The 25,867-nt window shown below is 48.6% G+C and overlaps 1 protein-coding gene across 2 annotated transcripts in view; it reads right to left on the bottom strand.

The window, feature by feature from the left end:
* Window positions 1–25,867, bottom strand: part of KCNH1 (potassium voltage-gated channel subfamily H member 1) — a 264,872-nt gene that overhangs the window by 39,869 nt on the left and 199,136 nt on the right. For both annotated transcript variants that reach the window (XM_087828133.1, XM_087828135.1), the window contains exon 10: window positions 14,707–14,903. In XM_087828133.1, coding sequence (XP_087684259.1) covers window positions 14,707–14,903 — 197 coding nt within the window. The remainder of the gene's footprint in view (window positions 1–14,706; window positions 14,904–25,867) is intronic.

Below are 25,867 nucleotides of genomic sequence, written 5' to 3'. Positions count from 1 at the left end.
AGTGTGGGGACATTCCCACCCTCCCGGCTGGGCTGTCGGACCCCACATGGCTCCTGTCACCCTGAGACCTGTACCAGCCCCCTCAAGCCAGACCTGCTCCTCTCCAGCCTTGTTCAAAGGCTCAGGTTTGCAACCCTCACCTGGCCCCTCACACCCCACACTGTCCTACCTGCTCCCATTACGCTGAGAACCTCGGCATCGGGGTGAAAAAGGGCCTTTGATGTCACCTGCTCCTGCAGGCCCACCTCCCACCCTGACTGTGCCCGAGAGGCTGCCTTGCTCCACCATCAGAGACCTGAGTGACCACAACATGATGGGCACTAAGTAAACAATGACGTAAGCTGCCAGAATCACAACTAAAATGCCACTCCCTACACGGAAGCATGCCCTCTACACTCCAGGGGTCAGACTCCTTGGGTCTCTCCACATGCAGCCCCTGGCCCCTAGAGTAGAACAGTGGTCCTGGTCAAGGGAGACATAGATTCCCTGTCCATGTCAACAAGTTCTATTCACAGCCCTGCCAGGCAGTATGCCCCCAAAGTGCCATCCCAGCCAGTGACACCGGTATCGCCTGGGACCTTCTTAGAAATGCAGAATTTTAACCCCTCCCCAGCCCTACTGAATTGGAATTGGCATTTTAACAAGATCACAGCTGATTTGTGTCCACATTAAAGATTGACACTGGTTTACAGGACTAACCTGGGGACGGGGCAGCTACCCATGGCCACCTCTGTCAGTGGAATGTTCTCACGGCCGTTACCTGGGGGGATCCCAGGCTGTTCACCAATCCCCCTGCAGGCATGCGGGCACGGCGGGCTAGTGGAAGGGACGTGGGATTTGTCGTGGCAGATGTGAGTTCAAGTTCTAGTTTTGCCACATTCTTCCACATTTCACTCCTCCAAGCCTCAGGTTTCCCATATGGGGAACAGGGGTAATAATTATACCAACCTCACAAAGTTGTTGCAAGCATCAGATCAGATAAAACAGGTGAAAGTGTGCTGTGCAAAGTAAAGAGGGGTGCAGATGTTAAAAGTACGTGTGCTCACATGAAAATGTGCACACCTCCTAGAGTTTGAAGGTGGAGGGTCACCTAGTCCATTGTTTCAATAGAATCAGCTACATCTAAAACACCCAAAGGCAACAAGTAGGTCCTGACAAGTTTATCCAGGAACAGAAGGGGGGAAATCAGACATAGCTCTGGGTCTGGTGGAAACTCAGCCAGGGACAGGGCTCAGAAATTTAACCTCTCCTTCCAAATCTTGTTTTGTAAGCCAAGTCACAGGAAAGGAATCACGGTCTTCTAATTGTTCTTTGAAATCTCGTAAGCTGTAGGTAGTGGCTTTTTTGTCCTGTTCACAGCTGGGCCAGGATGGGATTACGGAGAATCAAAGGGTAAATATGGAAATCAGAGTCAAGTAAGGACAGGTGGTGGGGATGTGCCAAGATTTCTGAGGCCTCTTTCCCAATGCTGCCTTTTTGTTTTTAATTAATGATTTGAGAGAGAGAGAGAGAGAGAGAGAGGGAGAGAAAGAGAGAGAAACATCGGCTTGTTGTCCTAAAATGCATCCCTTGGTTGCTTCTTTGTTTGTTTTTGTTTTTATCTTTATTGTTGAAAGAATTATAGATGTCCCCTTATTTTCCCCCACTGACCCCTTCTACCCCTGGCCCCAGGCCTTCACCACACTATTGTCTGTGTCCATGGGTTGTGCATTTATGCATATAAATTCTTGGTTAATCTCTTGTACGTGCCCTGATTGGGGATTGAACCCACAACCTTGGCCTATGGGGATGACGCTCTAACCAAATGCGCCAGCTGGCCAGGGCCCAATGCTGTCCTGCTTAAAGCATTTGCATCGTGTACTCTCCAGAGCAGACAGGCGGGCAGAAGCCCTCAGAATCCAGGCTTGGTAAGGCTGGTAAAAACTTCACAGCTCACCTAACTTTCTTTTTTTTTTTTTAAATCCTCACCTGAGGACACTTTTTCCATTGCTTTTCAGAGAGAGTGGAAGGGAGAAAGAGAAACATCGACGTGAGAGGGACACATCAATTGGTTGCCTCCCACAGGCACCCAACCAGGGCCGGGGATCGAGCCTGCAACCAAGGTACATGCCTTTGGCTGGACTTGAACCCAGGACCCTTCAGTCCACAGGCCGATGCTCTAACCACTGAGCCAAACAGGCCAGGGCTCACCTAACTTTCTCATTTTACAATGAGCAAAACTGAGATTAAGAACTTGTCCCAATGACAAATTTGGGGTAGAACCCCTGTCCTGGCAGGTGGTGAGCTGGCAGGAAAGCACTGCCTGGGAGAGCTTTATGGAAGAGGCATCTCTGAGTTGTGGCTCCATAGAGGAGAGGCTTGGTCTGCAATCCTGTCCTCCTGGGCCCTCTTTGGTTTGATAAAAGGAGGGAATTGGGAGCGGAAAGAGAAGGAGAAGTTGCCTGGGATTGGCAGCTTCATGGATCAGGTTAGAGTTGGGGCTGAGTTGGAGCAGAGGTGAGAGCAGGCAGGAGGCTGACGGGCGGGAAGATGGTTCAGAAGTCACATTTAGGAGGGAAGCCTGGGGAGGGCTGTGCAGGGCTGGGGCCAGATGCCCACCTGAGGGTGAAGCAAGCAGATATGATGAGAGAAAGGTGGAGCCTGACATACAATTCAGTTCATAGGGATTTTCAGCCAGAGTCAGGAGAGGGTGAGTGTGGAATAGGGTGACCTGTTTGCTCAACATCGAAGAGTTTCTCAGGATGTGGAGCTTTAAATGCTGAAACCAGGCCAGCCCCAGGCAAACTGGGACAGCTTATCACCGGGGGCAGGGAGCAGTCTGCAGGGCCTGAGGGTGCCTGCTGGAGACCGTGGGGCTGAGATTCCCACCTGCCAACTTTGGACTTGAACCACAAAAGCAGGGTGAGTGGCAATTCAGTTGTGATTCCAGTAGCTTAAATAACTGTTTACTAAATACCAGGCATTACTTGAAGACATGCAAGGAATAAAAATATGAACAAGGCCCCCAAATCCACTCTGATCAAATAAGAAACATGAGTGACACCTCCTCTAAAGGACAGGCATGATTCCATGGAAAGGTGAATCAGAAAAGAGAGAGTCCAGCTGAGTGGAGCAGGGAGGAAGCAGGAGGCGAACTCTGAGCTGGGATGGAAGGCTGGCTTGGGTTGTGATGGGAGGCGGAGACGCAAGTGAGGGACATTCCCAGAGGGGACAAGACGTGGCAGTAAGTATAACATGCTCTGTAACTGTCACAGAGCGGCGCGGGGCATCAGGCCACAGCATGAGCTCTGAGCTGTAAGTACAAGTTCACCGAGATGCCTGGGTCTGGGCTCTATTCTGAGGCTGTAGGGAACCATCAAAAGTCTTAGAACAAAAGAATGACAGAGATCAGAGCGAGGAGGACACCTAGGGGTTGTTCTTAACCATCTGCGTGAAGGGGAGTCCATACCCCCTTCGGTGTTACTATGTGATTTCACAGCCTCTACCGGCAGGAAGTTCTCTCTAATGTTCACACGGAGCTCTTTGCCGAGGTCCCAGCGCTCTCTGTGATCTGTGACTCTCTGTGTCAAACAGAGAGTCCCACTGGGTTCAAGGAGACACCGCTCACGAGAAAGCAAGGGGAAAGGGTAAATCACTCTGAGAGCCGAAGGATTAATCAAACACTTAGACCTGATTCCAGGAACCATCCAGGAGAAGCAGCACAACTTACACAAATATATTTCTTATGGAAAAAATACTCCTGTGCTGGGCAGGTACTCGAGGAGGAAGGGGGGGTGAAGAATGAGAGACAGGAGAGAGGGAAGAAGGGGAGGAGAGAAAGGGTGGTGTCCTGAGTTAACCGGCACCCGCCCCCCCCCAAAGGTCTGTCCAAGTCCTAAATCCCAGTACCTGGGAATATGACCTTATTTGGAAATAGGGTCTTGACAGGTGTAATTCATTTAAAGATCTCAAGATGCGATCATCCTGGGTTTCTGGTGGGCCCTGAATCCAATGACTGGCGTCTTTGTAAGAGAAAGGAGGGGGGACGTGACACACAGAGGCAGGGGATGAGGGCCACCTGCATGTAGAGGAAGAGGTTAGAGTCACGCGTCCACAAGCCAGGGTTCGCCAGGAGCCGCCAGAAGCTGAAAGAGGCAAGGAAGGACTCTAGCCTGGGGCCTGTGGAGGGAGCAGAGGGAGTGTGGATGCCTCCATTAGGGCTAATCACAGACAGAAGGAAATGCTGCGTGCACACACCCCCACACACACTCACCCGCGGCAGCAACACTGCTAGCAGACAGACCAGTCCACAGGGAAGCCTGCAAACCTCCAGCCATGGGCGTGGGAGGGGCGTGTACGCACACGTGCAAACAGTGCCTGGCTCTGCAGAAGGGGACAGTGGCAGAGCCCGTGCAGGGATCAAAGGGCAGCTGCTCAGGCTCCGGCCCCTCTGTGACCCTGGGCACACAGCGCAGTCACCGGCAGTGGGAAAGAGGGCGGGAGGAAGAGCGTGGCATGGGAGGCAGCCTGCCCGGGCGAGCTGGGGCTGGTGGGAGTGGAAGTGCTGCTTGAAATGACAGGTTCCAGATTCCAAGGAGTCTTGTCGCCCGTGACCACAGATACTTAGGAGCTGCCTCCAGCGCTAGTCCACAAGCCTGGAGCTGAAAGCATCCTGTCCAGGTTCCAACATGAAAGAAATGTCAGAGCAGGATTAGGAAGTGCTTAGACACAAAGCCCGGGATGAAGATCCTGGCAGCTTCCTCGCTGCCTCAACACGCAGCATAACAGTGCAACAAAGCCACTGGGTTCAGCTGGCCTGGAGGCAGGACTGCGAGGCCGGACTCGGCGTCTGAGCCCGTCCCGGGGTTTCTCTTCCAGCCCAGCTCACCATTTGGGGTTAGCAGAGGCATCCGCTGGGCAAGCAAGAAGTCCAGCTGTGCAGAGCAGACACTTATCTTCAATAAATAAGAGTTGCAAAATCCACTCATGCTCCTGAGACTCTGCAGTCCTGGGAGCTTTAGCCTTTACTTTTCAGCCCCCTTTCTCTCCCCTAGCCCAGTTTGTCTCCCAGATCCTCACTGTCCTAGGCCGGAAGAAAGCGGCTTCCACTCAGAGCAAATGTTCTGCGCCCTCCCCAGAGCCAAGTAAAAACCAAACAGAGACGGTGTCAGAGAAGAGCAGCGCCCTCCACACCTCCTGAGCCTTATATCATTTCTTTCATGAAATCAGGTTAAATGAAATTCCTCTGGCAACGTTCCTCCCAGTGCTTGAGTGGGGGGTTCAGGGAAGGAAAGACTGAGTTAACCGCATGGCATGCTGCCAGATTCCGAGCCCTCCGGGAGGCACTTTTCTTGGCCAGGATTTTCAGTCTTTTTAAATATTGGGATATAATTGACATGTGACATTCTATTACTTTCAGGTGTATGATGTAATGATTCATTATTTGTATATAATGCTGAATGATCACCACAATCAGTTGACATCCATCACCATGGATTTTCAGTATTCTAGGCCATTTCCTAACTCTCCCGGTGTTCTGTTCTTTTTCCACGTTATTTTCCCGCCCCCTGCATCTGCCACAGGATTTGTCCCACACCTGGGGAAGCCCTCACTTCACTATTCATCCCGATGGTCACAGAGGCCCCACAGGGTTAGGATGTGCCATCACGCCTCACAGACAAGAAGAGCCCGGCAGAAGATGTGAGAAGTGATGGATGTTAGGTGCTATAACACAAACAAGTAGTCTCTATTAAAAAGCCTTGCTCGGCGAACCAGAAGGAATCTTCATGTCTGGTTTAAGCATCTGCAGGAAGTGTGCTGGGAAGCCCAGCAGAAGGCAGGAGCGATGCTAGATCTCCAGGGGAGGGGCGCCGCATTCTGCATGCTGCTTGGAGCAAGGGGCTTTCTAAAAATGAAATGTCATGCGAGATACGCCAGCTCCTGCTACTATAGGCAGCCTGGGACTGTCGGACGTATGTGAAAGCTTGGAAAGTGACAGGTTTGAGGAGCTGCTGGGTCCCTATACCATTGCCAGGGACAGTGTGAATGAGGGTGGGAGAGACATGAAGCTCACTCTGGCTCCTTGAGAGCATCAGTGGTACCTATAGAGGCAGAGAGACATCTATACTCAGGGTCTGGTAAAGAGGAGGGGAAAGGAACAGTATGGGACACAGGGGCAAACTTCAGGGGGAAAGAAGGAGAGAGGTCGCTACAAATACCACCTTACAGTCAAGGCTTTAAAAATCTATAGCATTACGAGAGGGAGGGATATGCTCAATAACATATGGGTGGGTGGATTTGTATGTTCATTTGTTGGTTAGTTGGTTAGTTGGCTGGTCTGTTCATTCATTCATTAATTAATCATCCATTCAATTATTAAATGCTTGCTTTGTATCAAGCTCTAAGAAAGCTGATCAGGACAGAGAATTGAATCAGGCAGACAAGACCCAGCCCATACAGAGCTTCTAGGCAGCAAAGAAAGACACATCGTGAACAGTGAATTGGTAGTCTAATAAGAGCTACAAAGAGAAGGTGACCAGTGCTTGTTGGATAAATAGACAGGGACCTCACCTACATTAGAGAGATTAAAGAGAAGCTATAAGGAGTCTGGGCCCCATTATGGATTCAGGATTTCACTCTAGACATCTAAGTTAAATACAGTCAGAACAAGAGCACCAAGTGACACGAGTAACAAGTAAATTGTAAAACCAACAACGTTTGCAGTGAGAAGCACTGTCATTGGGTAGGCCCATGACACACATTATATCAGAAGCAGTCTGCACAGACATCTGGGAAGGGACAGATTTTGTGTATGAGCTTCAGATGCACGTGCTCAAAGTCCCCTTGGAGGGATTGAGCTAACATTTGCCTCCATTAATCTAACGTTTTATTTTATTTAGTTATTTTTTAATCCTCACCTGAGGATATGTTTTTTTTAATTGATTTTTTTAGAGAAAGGAAGGGGCAGAGGGGAGAAAGAGAGAAACATTAATGTGAGAGAGAAACATCGATTGGTTGCCTCTCGTACACACCCCGACCAGGGATCAAACCCACAGCCGAGGCGGGTGCCCTGACCGGGAATAGAACCCACTGCCTCTTGGTGTAGGAGACAATGCTCCAACCAACTGAAGCACCCAGCCAGGGCATTAATCTAACATTTTAGAAGGTAGCTATTATTATGACAGTTAGCCTGGGTTCACCTCCTGACTCCCCACTTACGAAAAAGCAGGGGCTAGAATGAAAGCCTCCATGACTCACTCGCAAAATTTGTAAGGACATGCTCAGCACCAAAGAGCAACTTTTTAAAAGTGGAGGGAGTGCTTAAATGGGAGCAAGGAAGCACAGAAACAAGGCAGATGAGGCAAGAAGGGAATTTGAAGCCTAGAGAAAACAGCCTTTCCAGCCTTCCATTAGCACATGTGCCGCCAAGATTGAGGGCCAAAGACTCTTTGATAACATGAGGCTGGCTGCTCACCAGCAAATGGATGGGCCGCTGCGCCCGGAGCAGGCGGGGGAAAGCTGAGTTCGGGAAGATGTGCCGAAAGCAGGGAGACTCGGCCAGTAACCTCTGTTTGGGATTTTACTGACAACCAAATGGGGAGAGTCCCACTGCTGGTGTATCTTTGGCTTCTTGATGTTCCACAGACAAGACCTGTCTATCCTACAGGTCACTGACCATTTGAGCCAGAAGAGACATTAAAGAGCATAGGCTCTGTTTCCTAAAGATGTTCTGCAAAACATTAGCTCTGACAGGTATATTATAATAGATAATAGATACATATCAGTATAACTCAAAAGAGTGTTCAGGGGCCAACGAAATGTGAGAAACATTGACCTAACCACCTGAGACATCAAGAAGCCAACTTGCTCCCTGGGGACTGAACCCATGATCTGGGATTCATTAGCATTACCCCATTTATTATGAGTAAAACATGCACTTCTAAGAAAATATTAGGAAGGTACATTACTCACCAAAGGACTGCATTGGCCTCATGGTCCTCTAAACTAGGCCAGATCTTTTGTAACTGGTGATAAACACACTATGTAACAATACATTAAGGTTGATAAGAGGTAAGATAAATTACAACTTCCTCCTCCAGCATCCACGTCGGAATCTACCATTCCCTCCATCCACTGGAGGAAGTCAGATCGTGATGAGTCCAATAGCACATGAACCAGCCGGTTGTCTGGTGCTACTTGAGGGGCCCAGGCACAGATCTTGGGATCATATGTCTGAAAGATTTCTAGGTGTTAAAATTTAGCCCCTACTCCTAGTTTAAAACTTTTATCACCTGATGGTGTCTCCGCATTTCCAGAAAAGCTAAACTCATCAATAACATCTATGACAGCAACACATACATTGACAACTTGCTATGTCAAAGCACCCTTCCAAGGTGTATCACTGCCTCTGTTTTATAATTGAATGAGTTGGGGCAGGTAACTGGCCCAAGGTCACTAAGGAGAGCTTGGCTTTGAACTCAAGTATTCTGACTCTAGAGTCCACATTTTAATCACCACTCCCTATGGAACCAAACTCTTATAGCCCCTGCTCTCCGTTGCTCTGCGGCTCCCATTCCTATGGATAATGGAAGGGAACCAACTTGACTGTGCACCTGCTACATGTAAGGCCTTGTGCCCGGCACTTGGTCACCCTTCCCCAGAGCTACCCTTTGGGGTAGACACTATGATGCCACAGGAGAGGAACAGCTGTGCTTATTCAATCTCCTCCACTCCCCAGATAGCAGGTGGCTGAGCCCAGATGTGAAGATCTAGCTTTAAAGCCCATACTCATCCCAGAACTTTATTGTTTCTTTAAAAATGGCTGGATATAGCCTGACCACCCGCAGTTTAAGCTGATTTACACACACTGAAGCAGGGGATACTTTCATCACCTCCCACCCCTGGGATCATGATGGGGTTCTGCTAAATTCTGGGAGGTACTATAGTGAAGATCTCTGAGGATCCATGGAGGCCACAGGGGTCCTGAATGTCACTCCCTGATCCTCTCGAGAAGAAAGGGACTTGGCTTTGATTTATACTTGGTTGTCCTGAAAGAGTTATGATCTTACCACTCACATCATCTGTTCCCTCCCCCCACCCTTGTTCCAACACCCTAATTTTATTATCTTTATGGCTTGACAGTCGAATAGATGATTTTAATTCCACAGAAGCCCTCACTATGGAGGGTGACAAGGAAAATAGGGGCTGCGTAGAGATCATTTTTAAAACTTAGGCTGAGGCGATTCAGTGGGGAAGGAGGTGCATTTCTAAGCAGCCGGCTTTGCAGGCTCTCTTTCCATCTTCCCAGCCTCCTGCGAGAATTTGTTCAGGCAGAAATTGAAAGGCGTTCCAATGCCACTTATGAGCAGAGCCCTCTCCGAGCCTCCGTGGTTTGACTCCTCTTCTCCAGAATAAATGTCCCTTTGGTTAAAGTGGGCTAAAAATATACATATAGTCCTCAGGACAGTTCACTATGGCAACCTCAGTTTCAGACAACAGGCATTAGGAGGTCCCTGCTTTGGAAGCTCCAGTAACTATAGTCCCAGTTCCCTCCCAAATTCACTAGGTTGGGGCCTTAGCAAGCTAAGGGAAATCCACCCTGGAACAAATTAATATAAGCAAACACTGGCAAAAAAACATACTCAAATACACAACAATATTAGCTTTAAAACTAAAGGCCCCCACACAGAGAATGAGAACCGCCCTCCCAATTACCTATGTGCCAACCATCCCGGGCGCTGGCTGCTGTGAATTACCTGCATGTGTGTCTGCAGGACGCCATCCAGCTGTGGCACATTTCCTGCCTGTCCTACGGATGAGCTGGAGGACCCAATACCCCCTCACACACACACACTCGAGCTAGCACCTGGGCGTGAAACTGCATCCCAGGCCGAAAGGAAAGTAGAGCCCGAGTGAAACAGCCATTAAAGAAAGGATCTGGCTATATGCAAAGGGGAGCAAAGCACGAACTCAGACCACTAAGGGTGGAGGAAGCTGACGGTCGGGGGAAGGGTCGGGCAATGGGAGGAGACAGGTGTGTGTGTCGAGTGGTTCCTGCAGGTATATGTCACTGTAATGTCTGCTGGTTTAATATATGTGACCTACTCAATACACCTAATAAGGAGGGACTTTTATTAGATTCTTGTTACAGATGAGGAAACTGAGGCTTAGGATGGTTCAGCAACTCGCCTAAAGGCACACAGCTAGTCAGTAGTCAAACCAGGTCTCCAACCTAGGTCCTCAGCCCCAAAGCTGGTGGTCTTCCTGGTAACTTACTGATGTCACAGCCAGGGTAGCCTCCTGCCTACCAAAGTGAAGTGGGGCATGCCTCCCCGGCACACCCAGCAATGTGTCCCTATGAGGGGACACTTCTCATGTCTCCCAACTTGGGATGTTACTGTGATTTTGCCGTACAAGCTTCTGGGTGTGCTGGGGGTGGGGAGTGAAGAAGGTCATTGGAGATACTCTGGAGATAACCTGTGCCCCTCGCCCCAAAAAGTCGACAGACTGGGAGAAAGCAGAAGCCAAAGGATGCCCGTGGGAAAAGCTGAGAGCCACACTTAACGAAGCCGAACTCAGGACGTGATGCTGCTTAGCAGGAGGGGCACGTGCTGGGCTTGGAACCTGCCACTTCTCAGCTGGTGACCTTGGGAAAATGATTCTCTTCTCCACGGGGTCCTGGTTTATTCCCTTGAGAAACAGGGTTGCTTCTGTAACGTGGTGAGGCTGTTCTGAGGATTTAATAAGCTGACATAAAGCACATACTGACATCGTGACGTAGCTTGCACAGTATCTGGAGTTGGTAAGAATGTTTCTATTAATAGTGTGCAAAGCTCTGATTGCAGACAGAAGATGACTCGGGGCCTGGAGGAAAATGCCAAGAGAACATGGCATCCCAGGGAGCCAAGGGTTGGGGGTGAGGAAGGCTCCACTGCCCCTTATTTTCATGGACGACTACATGCCATCTCCCTCAGAAGAAAGAAGATGCAGTGCTTTCCTCTTGGCAAAACCCAGACTCCTTGGTGACTGAACCAAGATGTCAAAACAGCCTAATCTTCCCCTCCATGAGTGGAACTGGCCACAAAGTCAGAGGAATTGCCTTTTTTTTATTTTCCAAAAGGCTCCAGATAATAAAGAGTAGAATGGAACAGGGTGTCAAGCAGACAAAACAAAATCATAATGACTCACAATTTAATTGAGCACATACTATGTGCAGGCCCTGTGTGTAAAAGCTTTGCAAGTATTATCTTATTTAACCCTCACAATTATCTACAAGGTGGAGCTTTTCATTGCCCCCATTTTACAGATGAGAAAGCATTTTTAACTTACAGAAGCACTAAATGGCAGAGGCGGGACACAGACTGGGGTCTCCTCTTGCTCAGTGCCCACGGGCAAGGAAAACCAAAGCTCAAATGCTGGGTTGGTTTCCAAGTTCTGCCTCCCATCATTCCTACCTATGACCTTAGGTGTCTTTCGGGGAAATAGAGTAAAGCAACAGTTCTGTTCCTGAGCAGTGCTGAGAGCTGGGTCTCATACACGTAGTTTAGGGATGCAAGGATGAAGCTGAGACACAGAGGCCAGAGTAGGCCATGAGCTGTGCGAAGCAAGAACAGGCCTGGTCAAGAGGCCATTTCTCATGCATTATTAGCCCTGTGGTCGTATTTGTGAAATGAGGGTGATGGGGAATGCAGGAGACACTGGATGGCCACTGAGGCAGCTTCCAGCTCCGAGTTGCTGCTGTGCCCTGGAGGAGGCCTGCGAGATCAAACACTTCCCCAAACAGATGTCAAAGGCACTGTGTTCTCAGGAATCTTTGCAAATAACACACTCGATTTTGCCAAGATAGAAACAACCACAAGAATACACTTCACTCTGCCAGAAAAAAATTAGCTACAAGGATAATTCATGCATGGAATGTTCTCATCTTCTATGCCCTATGTAGCTATAAATTAATTCTCAGAAGGACACAATGGGAGACTACAATGGCAACACTAAAACGACAAGCCTCTTTTTTCCAAGAAAAAGAATGGCTACCTCTTTATATAAAGGATCTCACTAAAATTCTCTTGCATCCGTACCAGACTCATTGGCAATGGCGACTGAAAGGAAATTTGACTCTCCACCCGGTACCTAAGTCCCCTTGAAATGGCTCTGAGGGGTCCCCAGGGGATGCGTAAATACCTTCAGGACAAGAAACCTGATATCACTCGAAGCTGCCTACTGCACTCGTTGGGCAGCTCTGATCTTTCCAAGGTCTTTCTTACACTGCCTGCAGCTTTGATTCTGTCTCTGCACCCTGGGCCACACGGACCTTGCTAAAGCTCCTCCACGACAGCCCTTCAGAACTGCGGCCCCCGAGTCTTCTCTTCTGCAGAGTCACCAATCGTTCTGGACTTACAAAACCAACCTGACCGCTGAGGTGTTGTTATTTTTATTGTCGCCCTTTAAAGACAGGTTAGCTCTGCAATTATTCTAAGATGATTACTCCTCCAAATAACCCAAACTTGCACATTTTCCAACCTATATTATCAGCAACACTGAAAGTTGATTATAATCAACTTGCTTTCAGGAAAAGAGGAAATAAATCAGAAAATACACTTTTTAAGAGATTCTACTTGGCTAAAAGTATCACCAGCAAGCATTCCATGTTCCCAGATAAGCAAGGAAGAGCTGCGGATGCTCTCTTCTCCGCCCCTGCCCATTCCCCACTGGAATTTAAATGACCAGCTTTCAAATCACAGAACCGAAAAAAATCGTCTAGCCACCACCTCACGTTTTTATGAGGTGGAAACTGAGGCCCAGAGATCCCATCGCTTTCTCCTTGCCGGCCCCAAATGTTTTTTAATTCTCTGCACTGGGTTTAGCACTGGGGACACCGAGGCACCAAGCCCTTGCCCTCCCAGGTCTCTGAACAATTCATACAGCAATCGATCCAAGGGATTTAAAATACTGGGAAGCATAGTGTTAGGACACCCCAAAGACAGGCAATTAGAATCTCTGCCTTTGCTCAAACCGCCCCTCCAACTGGAACACCTGCTTCCTCTCTCTCTCTTTTATTTGCAAACCCACCGTCTGAGCCTCAGCTCAAGTATCACCCGACACAGTCTCCTCAATTCCCCCTCAGCCGTCCTCCCCCTTTACACTCCCACAGTCCTTTGTGCAAGCCGTGCTCCCTGAACTTAGCATCACATACTGCACCATCCTTCCACCTTCTCTGTAAGCCTCTAGGCTCCCGGAGACGGGGGACTGAGTGTTATTCAGCTTTATATATCTATCTAATTCAGTTGGCGTGTTTGACGAATGAACAAATAAACACTTCAGCGGCGTCTCAAGGGTTAACAGGCGTTGGTCACACACAGAAGGAAAGGAAGGAACCCTGCGCCCAGGAGGCCGCAGGCAGGGGCACCGCGCTCTGCAGGGGGTGGTGTGGCTTCAGAGCTGCAGGGCTGCGAGGAGTTCCCAGGGTGGCAGGGGTGGGCGTGGGGCGAGGGACTGAGGTTGGGCCTTGGGGGTTACGTCGGGCCAGATGTGTAAAGCATATAAACCGTGCTGAAGGAGACGGGCATTATCCTGCAGTCAGAGTGGGAGCAAAACATCCTTAAAGGGGGGAGGGTCGTGACCCGATTCGTTTTTAAAGTCACTCAAGTGGCCAGGAGAGAAAGCACTGCACTGAGGACAGACGCTAGGAAGAGGGTGCGTTGGGGCCTTGGGCACCGTCCAGGATGTGGGGAGGGTCGGTGTCAGGGGCGCTGTGTCCCGAGAGCTCAGGGCGAGCCCTGAGGTGGAAGCACAGTGTGGGCGCAGGCGTGAGAGCCTGGGTGCAACCAACGGGATCTGATGAGCAGGACACCCGAGGCGTGGGAGAGGGGAAGAGGCATCGCAAGGAGCCGGGGCTTCTAACTTGGAACCTCGGGGCACCATGGGCAATGTCAGAGAGACAGGGACCTTGGGGGGGAGATTATGAGGTCTTTGGCAAGATTCCTATGACAATCCTTCCAGACAATTTCTGTAGGTACGGACGGACTTACATTGGTTACTGATTTAACTAAAAGAGTTAAAGTGCTAGAACATCAATCACGAAAACCTAGAGTACAAGACAAATATTTTAATCCTCACAGTCAGATGGAGCAATTCTGATGATTTGAAGACTCAGGAAACAACGTCAGATGAGAAATCTTTTGGCTCTCAAAGCTACTACTGTTCCTCAACTGGTAACATTGGCATTTGTATCTAAAATATTCTCTAGGCCATCGTAGTCCAAACCATTCTTATTTTCTGGACCCACCTAGATCATTTTCACATCTTTTAAAAAGTTATTATTGCCAACTGGCTAATATCCTCACACCACTCAGGGGGGCCCTGTCACCAGCAAAATTCAGTTTACATTAACTGAGGGGCCCCACTCAGCCATTTTATTGACTAACGATCTCATGTTTTATTCACCTTTTCAAAATGCTAGAAGGTCTAGATACTGTTGGGGAAAAGCCCAGAGACACACTCATGAATGAATCGCTTCTATTCCAAAACGGACCCATCTTTTCATCTAGTAACATTCCTCTCCCCTTCATTTTATAGCAAAAACTCTGAAGAGCAAGCACCGGACAGAACTCCTATAGGACCCATGGCGCCACTTAAATAAACCAGGAAAGGACGTTCCTGGGCCACGGGGCCATCCTAGGTGCGCAGGGACTGTTCTTGGTAGACAAGAAACTGAAACTGCAGGCTCACCCTCTTCCTCAGGTTGTAAGTGAGAATGAGGTTCCTGGAAAAGGAGTGGGAGAAGGCCGTGTAGAATTCCAGCACTTTCTGCAGGGCGTCCCGCTTGATCACGTGCAGGTCACAGTAGGTCAGGGCCCTAACATTGGCGCAGGACTGGGCAAGGGTGGCTTCCTTCCAGAACACATCTCCAAACACGTCTCCTTTCCCTGAGGAGAGAAAGCGGTGATGAGGAAAGTGTCATCCAGGAGGGGCCTGGCCATCCGGGCGGCTTCCCCCTGCTCCCCAGAAACGCTGTCCATTCAGCATTCGGCTCAGAAAGGGCAACAATGGTTTTAATTTGAACCTTAACAACATGCAACTTCAGAAACTTAAAATTACCACAAAATACGTGTATCAGAGTTTTAATCAATGACTCCGGGATCATTCGTGTTACCTCCCCAACATCCTAACCAAACCAGGAACCCACTGCTATTCTTCAGCAACCCCACTCCATTTTTCCAAACCACCAATCACAATCTGGAATTATATTATTTATTTGTTGGCGTGTTTATTGTCTGTAGCCCCACATGAGAGTTTGTGTGTTTTATCCCTCCAGGTAACACAGTATCTGGCACACAGTAGGAGTTCTCTCCTTAGTCAGAGTCAAAAGAGAAGTGAGGGAGGAAGGTGAACTGCGGATCTACATTGGGCTGTTGTGCAGAAGGTGTGGACTCTTCATCGGAGCCAAGAACAGGCGAGGACTCCACTGTTTAGGATGATCTATGTGGGCGGAGTCAGACAAGCATGGAGCCCATCTCCTCCCACGTCTGTCCACTGCTCTGAGGTTCATGTTTGTATGGTGCCCCATTCCTCACTCTCTCACCCACCCTTCTTCCATGTTCCTCAGCCCTGCCAAATGCCCTCCTGGTAGTAGAAAAGTATGAGCCCTCTATAAATGCATCTCCGGGATCCTAAATGCTTAGCATTCCACAAGAATGTATTTCATAAATCAACAGAGTTCTAATCCCACATAGCCATACTCTGGGTCAAACTTCTATCAGTCTCTGAATATCTGCTTTTCACACCTAGGGATATTCTTCCTACCTTTCCTAGCGACCAACATTTTTTAAAATCCTCACCAAGGATATGTTAATTATTGATGTTTAGAGAGAAAGGAAGGAAGGGAGAGAGAGAGAGAGAAACATCTATCAGTTGCCTCCTATATGTGCCTTGACTGGGGATTGAACCTGCAACCTAGGTACGTGCCATGACCAGGAATCGAACCAGCAACCTTTTTGATGTATGGGATGATACTCAACCAACTGAGCTTAAAATAAACCAAATGAAACTTAAAATTACCACAAAATATGTGTGTCAAAGTTAGTGAGGCATGAGCCAGGCATCCAACATTTTAACACATCTAATACAAAGTCTAATTCATTCCTGGCACAGCCTCTGGTTATAAATAGCTTCAAGTGTTGTTTATCTTGTCTCTAAATTTTCAGCACAGATAAACACAAATTTGAATCCCCACGGAGCCAGAGAGGAGTATGCAGGGGGGAAGGAAACAATGTCGCAAGGTGACAAGTAACCCTGACAACCCTCAGGACTGTTGCCTGCCTCTGACTCTGCCTCCAGACGAGCCACACTCCACAGCTGGGGCCCAGGTACCAGGATGCAGAAGGACCAACAGGACAGCTGTTTTCCTGACTCAGGCTACGGAGGCAGTCAGACTTGCAAGCACCTGGACAGAACTTGACCTTTTTTTAAACACCCAACAGTGTGATCCTTAGTATATAAGCTCTACTTGGGCAAAGCCTTCTCTGAGCATGTCTAACATGCGATCTGAGAAACACGCGCACTGGACACATTGCTGCACACTTCTCCGTGTGTCTGTGAAGTGATATGCAGTTCTGATTTGTGAAGATGGTTTTACAGACTCCATGCGAGCAGGATACATGCGTGCAGAAGGTTTTAGACAAATATGCCTTTAAAACCATGCTATTTAAATTCCCTTACCACGTTGTGATTCAGTCACCTGTAATATGAGTGGGCTGACTTAGGGCTGGGGCCAGTGGATGGGCGTGTTTCTCTCTGTGGATGCCACCTGGCTTCCGTGGAGATAGGCTCATTCAGTGGGTGCTCCCCGAGTTCTACCCAGCAGGCCTGGCCAATTCGTTCATACCTATTAATCATTCCCTAAGCTCCCTACACTGCATCACAATGCCTCTCCTGCCTTTCGTATTTATTTAGTCTCTTTCCTCTAAAGAACGCTCTTCTTCTGACATACTACCATAATAAAATAATGGACCCCATCTGTATTCTGCAACTCACATCCCCAGGCGGCGCCAATTCTCTTCCCCTCGAATCTGGACTGACCTTAGCCCCCTGCCTTGTGCAGTAGAGTGTGGCCAAAGTGATGCCTGGGGCACTGAGGCAAGGTCATGGGACGCCTTGCAGCTTCTCTTGGAACCCAGCCACCCTGAGGAATGAACCACACAAGAGGTGACATGCAGGTGCCCTGGTGGACAGCCCCTCTGAGCGCTCGGCTGACGGCCAGCCTCTGTCACTCATGTAAACGAGCCGTCGTGGCCACCCAGCCCAGCTCAGCTGTCCGAGGACCGCAGCCCCAGCCAACACCGGCCGACAGCCACAGGCGGGAAGCCCAGGTGAGAACCACCCAGCTGAGCAAGAACCCACAGAACGGTGAGAAACAAAAAAGAATTTCTTAAGCCACTAAATGTGGGGGTGGTTTGTTACACAGAAATAGATAATCAGAGCACACAGAATCACAGAAGTCTAGGTGAGAGGCCCCGTGAGACTGGATGAGTTACCGACTGTTCCAGCAGAACATCATAAATAGTCCCAGCTCTGGGCGGGCACCTCACCTTCTCCCCTGAAAGAATGAGACAAGGGAGAGAAGTGGCTCTAAAAGGGGCAGGCTGTCCTGAGGGAGCATCTATTGGTTGTCCATTGATTTTTAGTGAGAGTGGAAGGGAGGGAGAGAGGGAGGGAGAGAGAGAAACATCGATGTGAGAGAGACACATCGACTGGTTGCCTCCCACACGTGCCCCGACCGGGCCAGGGATCAAGCCTGCAACTCAGATACATGCCCTTGACTGGGAATCAAACCCGTGACCTTCGGTCCGTGGGCCGACGTTCTAACCACTAAGCAAGCACCGGCCAGGGGCCTGAATGAGCATCTTGAATATCAATGGGAAATGCAGAATTTACAAAACTCGCCGTCTCCTGTTGGGATGTAGTGGGGTATAACTAAGCAAGAACTCCTGTGAGTAGAAAAGCACTGGTAATCTTGTCTGATTCTTAATAAAATCACTTCATTTAAACAAGATCTAGCATCAGAGCATTACACTTCTCAAACACATTTGGGGGTCATTTTTTTAATTATGAAAGAAACCGTAAAGTAAAATGATAGCTCCTCGTGTGTATTTAACATGTGAATTTATCTGTAAAAATTCAGTTCACAAGCCATTTCATACCTATTGCTTTAAACGAAGGGCTGAAACTTACCATGAAATAAATAAGTGCATCCTCAGAGATGACAGCGTGCCCAACGTACAAAGTCTCCCAAACAAAGGCCTACCACAAAAAGCATTTCACATTGAAACTGGTACAATCCTTCTTCCTGGCAAGGCAGCATTTATTATTATTTTTTTTTGTATACAGCGTGTTCGTGAGATTTAAGAATGTGGTGTTAGAGGACCTGCCAGATTCAGAACAAACCCAAGACCATTCTGGCAAATGAGAGATGTGTTTGTGACACAGGTAACTTGGGGAACGTGCCACAGGGAAGGCCACGGAGCACCTGGCGGGCTCTGCACACATCCCGGGAACAATGACTTCCCCCGTCGGCTTGCGAGTCAGAAGCAAGGACAAGCCCTACACCCACACCCCCTCCTGTCCCCTAGCGTGAGATAATCATTCACCCAGGAGCAAAAGGTACCCCAGGGCACCGGGAAATCAGACTAATTGAGGCAATTGGCTTATGGGTTTATTTACTACACCGACGTGCTGGGTGCGGAATATTAAAAAGTAACGCTCCAAGTTTCTAAAATACATTCTAAGTGGATGTTTGTTCTGAGTTGGAGGGGAAAGAAGGGAAAAAAGAAAGGAAGGAAAGAAAGGGAGTCTAATTAAAGCCCCAGGCAAGCATCCCTGTGACCAGGACTCCTCCTGCACCCCGATTCCACACCGCACCTCCACGGTGGCAGTGGACACAAACTACCCTCCCGGCCACGCACGTGGGCTTGAAGAAGGAACAGAGACGGGAGCGGGGACTTGGCTGCGGCCGCCCAGGGAGAGGAAGGGGAGATCTCCGTATAGGGGAAAAGCCAAGACCCTGCAGGTGATTTGATTCAATGAAGGACAGAGGCTAGAAGTGGGAGTGGGAGTTGAGAGAGTTAAGAGGGCTGGGCGACCAGGGCAAATTCCAGAGGTGCTGGAGCTGGGCCCCTGGGGGGACTGAACAGCCTACCTGAGGGCTAAAGACTTGAGGGAAGCGCTTCTGCTCTGAAACTGACCCAGAGCTTGGAATCCTCCGGGAAAGGCCCTGGTTTATCCACAGACAGGCTCAGGGCGAGCTTGGCAGGCCAGAGAGGGAAGGGCAACGGTGAAACCGACGGCTGCTTCTCCTCGCTGTTCCCTGTCATGTGCTCTCCTAAGGGCCACTCACAGTGGGGTGTCCTGCGCTGAGCAAGACATAACCCCAGTTAAAGTCATTATCTGCTGCTAAAGGCATCAGCCATCTCCAGACCCAAACCATTAGAAAGAACTCGTCCAGTCACTTGTGCAGCTCCCGGCAGGCACTGTTCTGGGGGCCGAGGTTTAGCGGTGGAATGACCCACCCGAGGTGGTGAGCGACAGAGACTCAGGGGATTATAACACAGTAGGGGCCGTGATGGGGGGACTGCAGGAGGGTATCCAGCTCAACGCAAGGGCTAAGGAAATACGTGATGTCCTGAGCCGAGACCTGGAGGCTGTCTGAGCCGAGATCCAGTTGACCAGCGCAAGGGAGTTGGCCCGCACAGAGGTGACTCCAGGGAGAGGCACAGCATGGGACAGGGCTCTTAGTAGGACTGAAAGCTCTGCTTCTGGGAAAGCCCATGTATTGGATCACCTGTTCCTTCACTCACAAGTATATTTTGTAATCCTTCCATGAAAGTGCCCGGTCTCCTCATTCGGGTGCAGCACCCACCCACCTCCCAGCACAGCCCCGAGTGTGGACCAGAGAGCCAGGATCTGCTGAGAATTCACCGTGCATCAGGCCAGGCCCTGGCCAGGGACCCCGCTTCAGGTACCACCATGTGCCTCACCCCAAGGGTGCTGAAGTCCAGGCTTTAGGAATACTTAATAATTCTCCCACACGCGTGGATGGTGTTTCCCTTGGATCGTCTGAGATCGTGGGGGAGGGGAGGTAAGCAGCTTTGACACCTTGAATTTTGCCGTCTCTTATCTGTAGTGAATCTACAAAGTCCCTCTTGTGCTGGGGGGGGGGGGGGGGGAATGCTGCAGGCAGTCTGTGACCTCTGCTTCATCTGCTACAGTTTAGAGGAGTGAGAAGGCCCATGAAAGACAGACAGACTTGGTGTAAATCTCATCAATTTGTCTTCCCCGACCGAGCGGTAAAAACATACTGCTAGGAATACAGGCTTAGCTTTACCCGCCGGCTCTTATCTGATTCTGTTGTGGTGTCGGGTGCTGAGCCAACATGTTTGATTGGATTTCTTTTGCCAACAAAGAGAGCTGGGGCTGGACATGCTGGGGAGGCCTCGGCTCCAGGGACAAGTGTGCGTGTCTCCGCACATCTGAGGGGTATCTCATTTTAGGTTTTACAGGACAGCGCAGAGATGTTTGAGAAACATTTGCAGAGCAAAGAGGAGCAGCAGTTACGCTCCTCTGCAAACCGTCTCTGTAACAGAGATGGGGACCCTGCCCAGGTCAGCCACAGATCTTATCAATGAGACCCACACAAGAAGATGTAACATCACAAGCCAGGTCTCGTGTGAATGGCATCTAACTGAGGGTTCCCAAAGGTGGGGTTCCGTCTCACCATCTCTGGCCTCACCCACTCCTCTGGGTCAGGCACTGTTCCTTCCAGTGGTTAAGGGGGATAAGACAGAAGGATATTACATTGTCTCTATGTTCAAGGGGCTTACAACTAAGGAGACAAAACTTACATGTTTGTAACAATGAAGAATCAAATACAAATGGAATAGCCGAGGTGGGGCTAGAACTAGATTTCAGAGAGGAAGTGGGAACAGAGCCGGCCTTCTGTGGTGAGCCAAGAGAATTTAGATACATGCAATAGATGGATACTTTTTCCAAGCAACAGAGGAGAAAAGCTGGGTGGTGGGGAGTGAAGGTAGCTGGTTTGGGTTAAGTTGTCTTATCTTTTATGGTTCAGTTTCTTGGGAGTGTTATTTGCACTGTCTCCACACTCACTATTAAGGGAAAATGACTTATCCCTACTCTCGATGTATCCTGCCGTGAAGGCAGCTCCAGGGGCATCACATGCGTCCGTCCCCTCATCTGATGGCTTTGGAAGAAGCTGCCGGTGTGTAGGCCAGCCCTTCGCTCTCTCCTTGGGGTCTGTCTGCCTGCAGGATGCATGTTCTCTGCGTCCCTCCACACCATGGGATTTGCAGGGAGACCCTCGCGGGCTCAGCTTGTGCTGCTCAGCAGCACCAGGGTGGGTCTCGTTCTGGGGCTCAATTTTGGGAAGCCTTCTTGGATCCAGATAGAAAGCACATTCTCCAGTATTAGCTTTATCAGAAAAATAAAAGGTGATGTTTTGTCTTGTGCCTATCTTACTTATTGCCTCTCTCTTGGCCTGGAAACTTGGAGGGATGGATGCAATTTGTTAAGCACCCCTGAACACACCACCACCCATCCCTCTCCGTGTCTCAAGCTTCTCTAATCTCCCTTCTGACGCCTAGGCTCCACTAACGCCACTTTCACAGTAGTCAGTATCTCTTCCTCATGAAGCTAAAAGATATTTTTTCGTCTTCAACTTATACTACCTCTTTGGTTCTAATGTATACTTAAGTTGTTTAGCACTTCTGAGCTCTGAAATCAGAATGTGCCTTACAATCCACGATCACAGTCTAACTGGCCATAAAATACTGGTGTGTCTTATGATCCGTGGCATCTTCTAGTCAGTGAACTATGGTTCTGGAATGTTTGAAGATCCCATCCCCACTCTCCTTATCTTCTGCGATGCCCCTCTCTCCTGTCTCCCCCCCTCTGCTGGCAGTGCACCCCAGCCTCCTGGGCAAGTCCCATATAAACGTATTCCTTGGGGCTCTGCTCTAGACCTTATTGCTTCTTGCCCTCACAGCAGCCAGGGTGCTCTTTCTAAACACAAATGTGATTCGGTCACTCTTCGGCTTCCAAGTCTTTGTAGATGCTGTCCCCTCTGCCTGGAACACCCTCTCTTTAATCCCCAATCCCAGCCACCATCGCCACTACTGCACGCGGGGGAATTGAGTTCATTGTGCAAGTCTGGACTCAGCTACCACCTCTGTCAGGAAGCCTTCTTTGATTTCTCCTGGCTGGCCTGTTTCATAAGCTCCCATAGCATCCTTTTCTTACTCCTATTATAAACCTAGGCACTGTACTATAAAACTGCATATTTACTTGTCTGTCTTCCTGGTGAGACTGTTAGCTCCCTGCCAGGTTGTAACTGTTGGGCTCGCTATTGTCTCTCCAATCCACAGCACTACACCTGGCATGCTTCTGGAATGAACAAATCAATACATCGGTGGAAAGATGGGTCGGCGTGAACAACGTAAGGTAGGGTAGGATATGAAAGACTTAGAAAGCCTAAGGATGGGTGACTTTAGGGAGAGACTTGGTCTCCAGCTCCAATGCAAGAACCCGGTGTCTTCAGATAGCTACATTGTCAGCCCGACTCAAGAAGGAATTTGCTGATCTGCTCAGAAACACTCCCACAGCTCACTCTGCTCCAGACAAATTTAAAAAAAGAAGAAATAAAGATAATGAATATCAGAAATTACCCAATGATACAAATGTTCTCCTTAAAGGAATTAAACTCTCACTCAAAATATGGGTCACCAGCCTTCCTGGTGGAGAAGGTACTGAGCATGAGCAAACAACCCCGGCACCTCTCCCTGAGCGGGGCCGCCCACAAAGGGTTAGATTAAAGCAATGGCTTGGAAACATCATGACAGTTCTCCTTCTGTTCTTCACAACTGCAATGAGATACAATTTAATTAATCCAATGTCTCTCCACTGAGTTATACAGACCACAAATCTTCCACGGAAAGCAGGTGATGCTTTGCAAAATCGCTATAAATAAGAACTGAAAATTGACTTGATCATTCCCTTTCTGTTTATAAAAGAATATAGGTATAGTGTAGAAAATAATTGAAATATATTGGAAACTTAGGCCACTATCCAGAAAACAGTGGCCTACATTATGGTACCCTTTCCATCTCCCTTCCACTCATACATGCCTTTTCATGTAATTGAGGTTACTGTTACTGCATACATAGTAATAGATTCTGCTTTCCCCTATTTAATATTGTGTTGGAAACATTTTGCTTGCCAATAGAGCTTCTTATATCTTGATTTACCATAATTTTGATTTAACCGATTCGCTCTGTCTGGGCACTAAAACTATGAGAATTTCTTTTAGAAAGATCTACTAACTCTCCTAACTACCAGTGTCCTCAGGGACTGCAAATCCTTTTTTTCAAAAAAACTGCTTAAGCAGACACAAAATTAGGAAAGAGAGCCTTGTCCCCACCCCAACCCCTCTCAATCAGGTAATGTATTCATTACCTGATACAAATGTTTTTGCATTTCCGAATGTCTAGATTATTCACACTGTACCTCCTCGCTTGGAGTGCAGATACAATATAATTGCTTTGGTTGATGGAACAGCTACATGAATATTAATGCTTGGTTGGAGTGTTTAGAGAGACACTAAAACAGTGTCGTCCCCCCCCCCCCCCCCCCGTGCTGAGCACGAAATCACCTATGACATGGATTTTATTCTATGGCACTTCAGCTGGTCCTCTTGGTGGGCAGGACAATGCCCCATGGGAGATGGCAACGCAGGAAGTGGAGGGTGCCCCCTCACCCCTCCAGCTCACAAGAACCTTGGAAGCATCTCTGTGAAGGACTAAGCTTCTCCTTCTCTAACACAATGAGGGTCTAGAGGGAGCTGTTGCAGTTCTTAAAGCTTTGTTAGACAGCCACCCTGTCTTCATTGCCTAACCAGGCTCCCCCTATTCAAGAACTGTTTGAGAGAGGAGTTGGGTGGTACCTACTAAAATAAATGTCATTATTTTCTGATTGGATCAGCAAATAATAGAAATTCTGTTAAAATATTATTCTCTCAAATTGTATCCTAAAAACTTAAAAGGATCTGCGAACCTTGGAGCGGTGCTGACTTTCTCAAGCGTTACTTTAAAAAATAAATTGACTGATTTTGAAAGTAGCACATGCTCTTTTAAAGAAGACTTGAAGACAGACAAACACATGAAAAGGAAATGAAAATCTCCCACAGCCTCACAAACCGAAGACCTCCCCTGTGACATGTCGAAGATGCTTGTGGGCTTTTACCTACCAACATTTCTCCCACATCGCTGAGATCATGCTGCTTTTACAAACTGTATTTTTTTTACTTCACCCATCCTACGAGTTTCTCATAACATTTAAAGTTCCCTGTAAGCATCTGAAGGGCTACACTCCCATTTCTTTTAAAGTGTTCTGAAATACTTGGTCATCTAGAAAAATATCCATATGTTCTCCTTGTACCTGTCTTCCCCCCTCCCCCCTTCCTTCTTCTGAATCTCAAATTTCTGTCTTAAGCCCTGGCCTCTTTCCCCACCTTTCTGAGTAGCTGATGAAGACTCCAACTGGACACTCCACTGGTCTTTAAATCAACAAGTCAAAACCAAGACATCACCTTGCTCTCTCACTGTCTTGTCTTCTGGAAGCCTCCTCCTGCCGATGTCTCCATCTCTCTACCTACTCGGATGTCAGCATCACCTCTCACCTCCCTCGATCTACACCTCAGTTCCCATTATTCACAACCTTTCAGACTCTCCTTCCACAGTGTCTCATCCACCTGTCCCTTCCATGTAAGGTGGGCAGATTTAGCAAATAAACATACAGGTCACCCAGTTAAAGCTGAGTTTCAGATATATGGAAAGCATTTTTTATCATAAATATGCCATTCACTGTTTGGAAGTATTTAAGCTAAAAATGACTTTTTCTTTATATGACATCCAAAGTTAACAGGGTGTCCTCTGTTTTATTGGGAAACCCTACTTCTCTCTTAGTTTCCACTGCCCAGACCTGCACACCTCTCATCTCTACTATAAGCCGTAGTCACCTAATGACCTCCTGGTCTGTATGTCTAATTCAGTAATCTTCACAAATCGCAGCTCTAACAGTGTCATACTTGACTCGCCACCTTTGGTGGTTCCCCCCTGCCTAGTTCTTTATGCAGACATTTAAAACGTCCACAGGCTAGCCCTGAGTTGCCTCTCCAGCCCCAGGCCCCACTGCTGCCCTCAGGGCTCTCAGTTCCAGCTCAAATGCTAGTCTTTTCATGACAAAGCACACCCTTCCCCGGGCCTCGGCTCCCACCACTCTTTCCATCTGGAACACCCTACCTCACGTGTCCAAATCCTGATTCCATCTTCACAGAGCCACCACCAGAGCCTGGGCCCTCCTTCCCTTGTATATAGATCACTAGTTGTTTATCCTACCATTTTGGCAGGTCAGAAATAGCTGAAAGTTGGCAAGTTCACATGGCTTAGGCTAATAAAACAAAGCCTACTTTCTACAGGATCATCATCTCACCCATTTCCACAAAAAACACCAAGAAGTGACTGTCTACAGCGGTGTTCTCAAGGTATCGTCCTCTACTCATATTCAATTATATCACCCGAGGGATGGAGGGTTCAAGACACTGCAGATCCCAAGGCCCCAGCTTACAGCTGCAGAATCAAAATCCACAGGGAGGGCCCGGGAACCTGCACCAGGAACAAGCTTTCCAGCTCAGTGTGACGCTCACTCACACCGAGAACCACCGGCCCACATGGAAACTCTTCTGTCTACTCACATTGGTCCCTGAATATGCCTCTATGATCCTACCTCTAATGACTGCAGAGGCTCAGGCTGTTCTTCCCACTCT

Source organism: Miniopterus natalensis, chromosome 19 (assembly GCF_054644295.1).
Source record: "Miniopterus natalensis isolate mMinNat1 chromosome 19, mMinNat1.hap1, whole genome shotgun sequence".
NCBI classification, from domain to species: domain Eukaryota; kingdom Metazoa; phylum Chordata; class Mammalia; order Chiroptera; family Miniopteridae; genus Miniopterus; species Miniopterus natalensis.
This window is presented reverse-complemented; position numbering and strand designations above follow the sequence as displayed.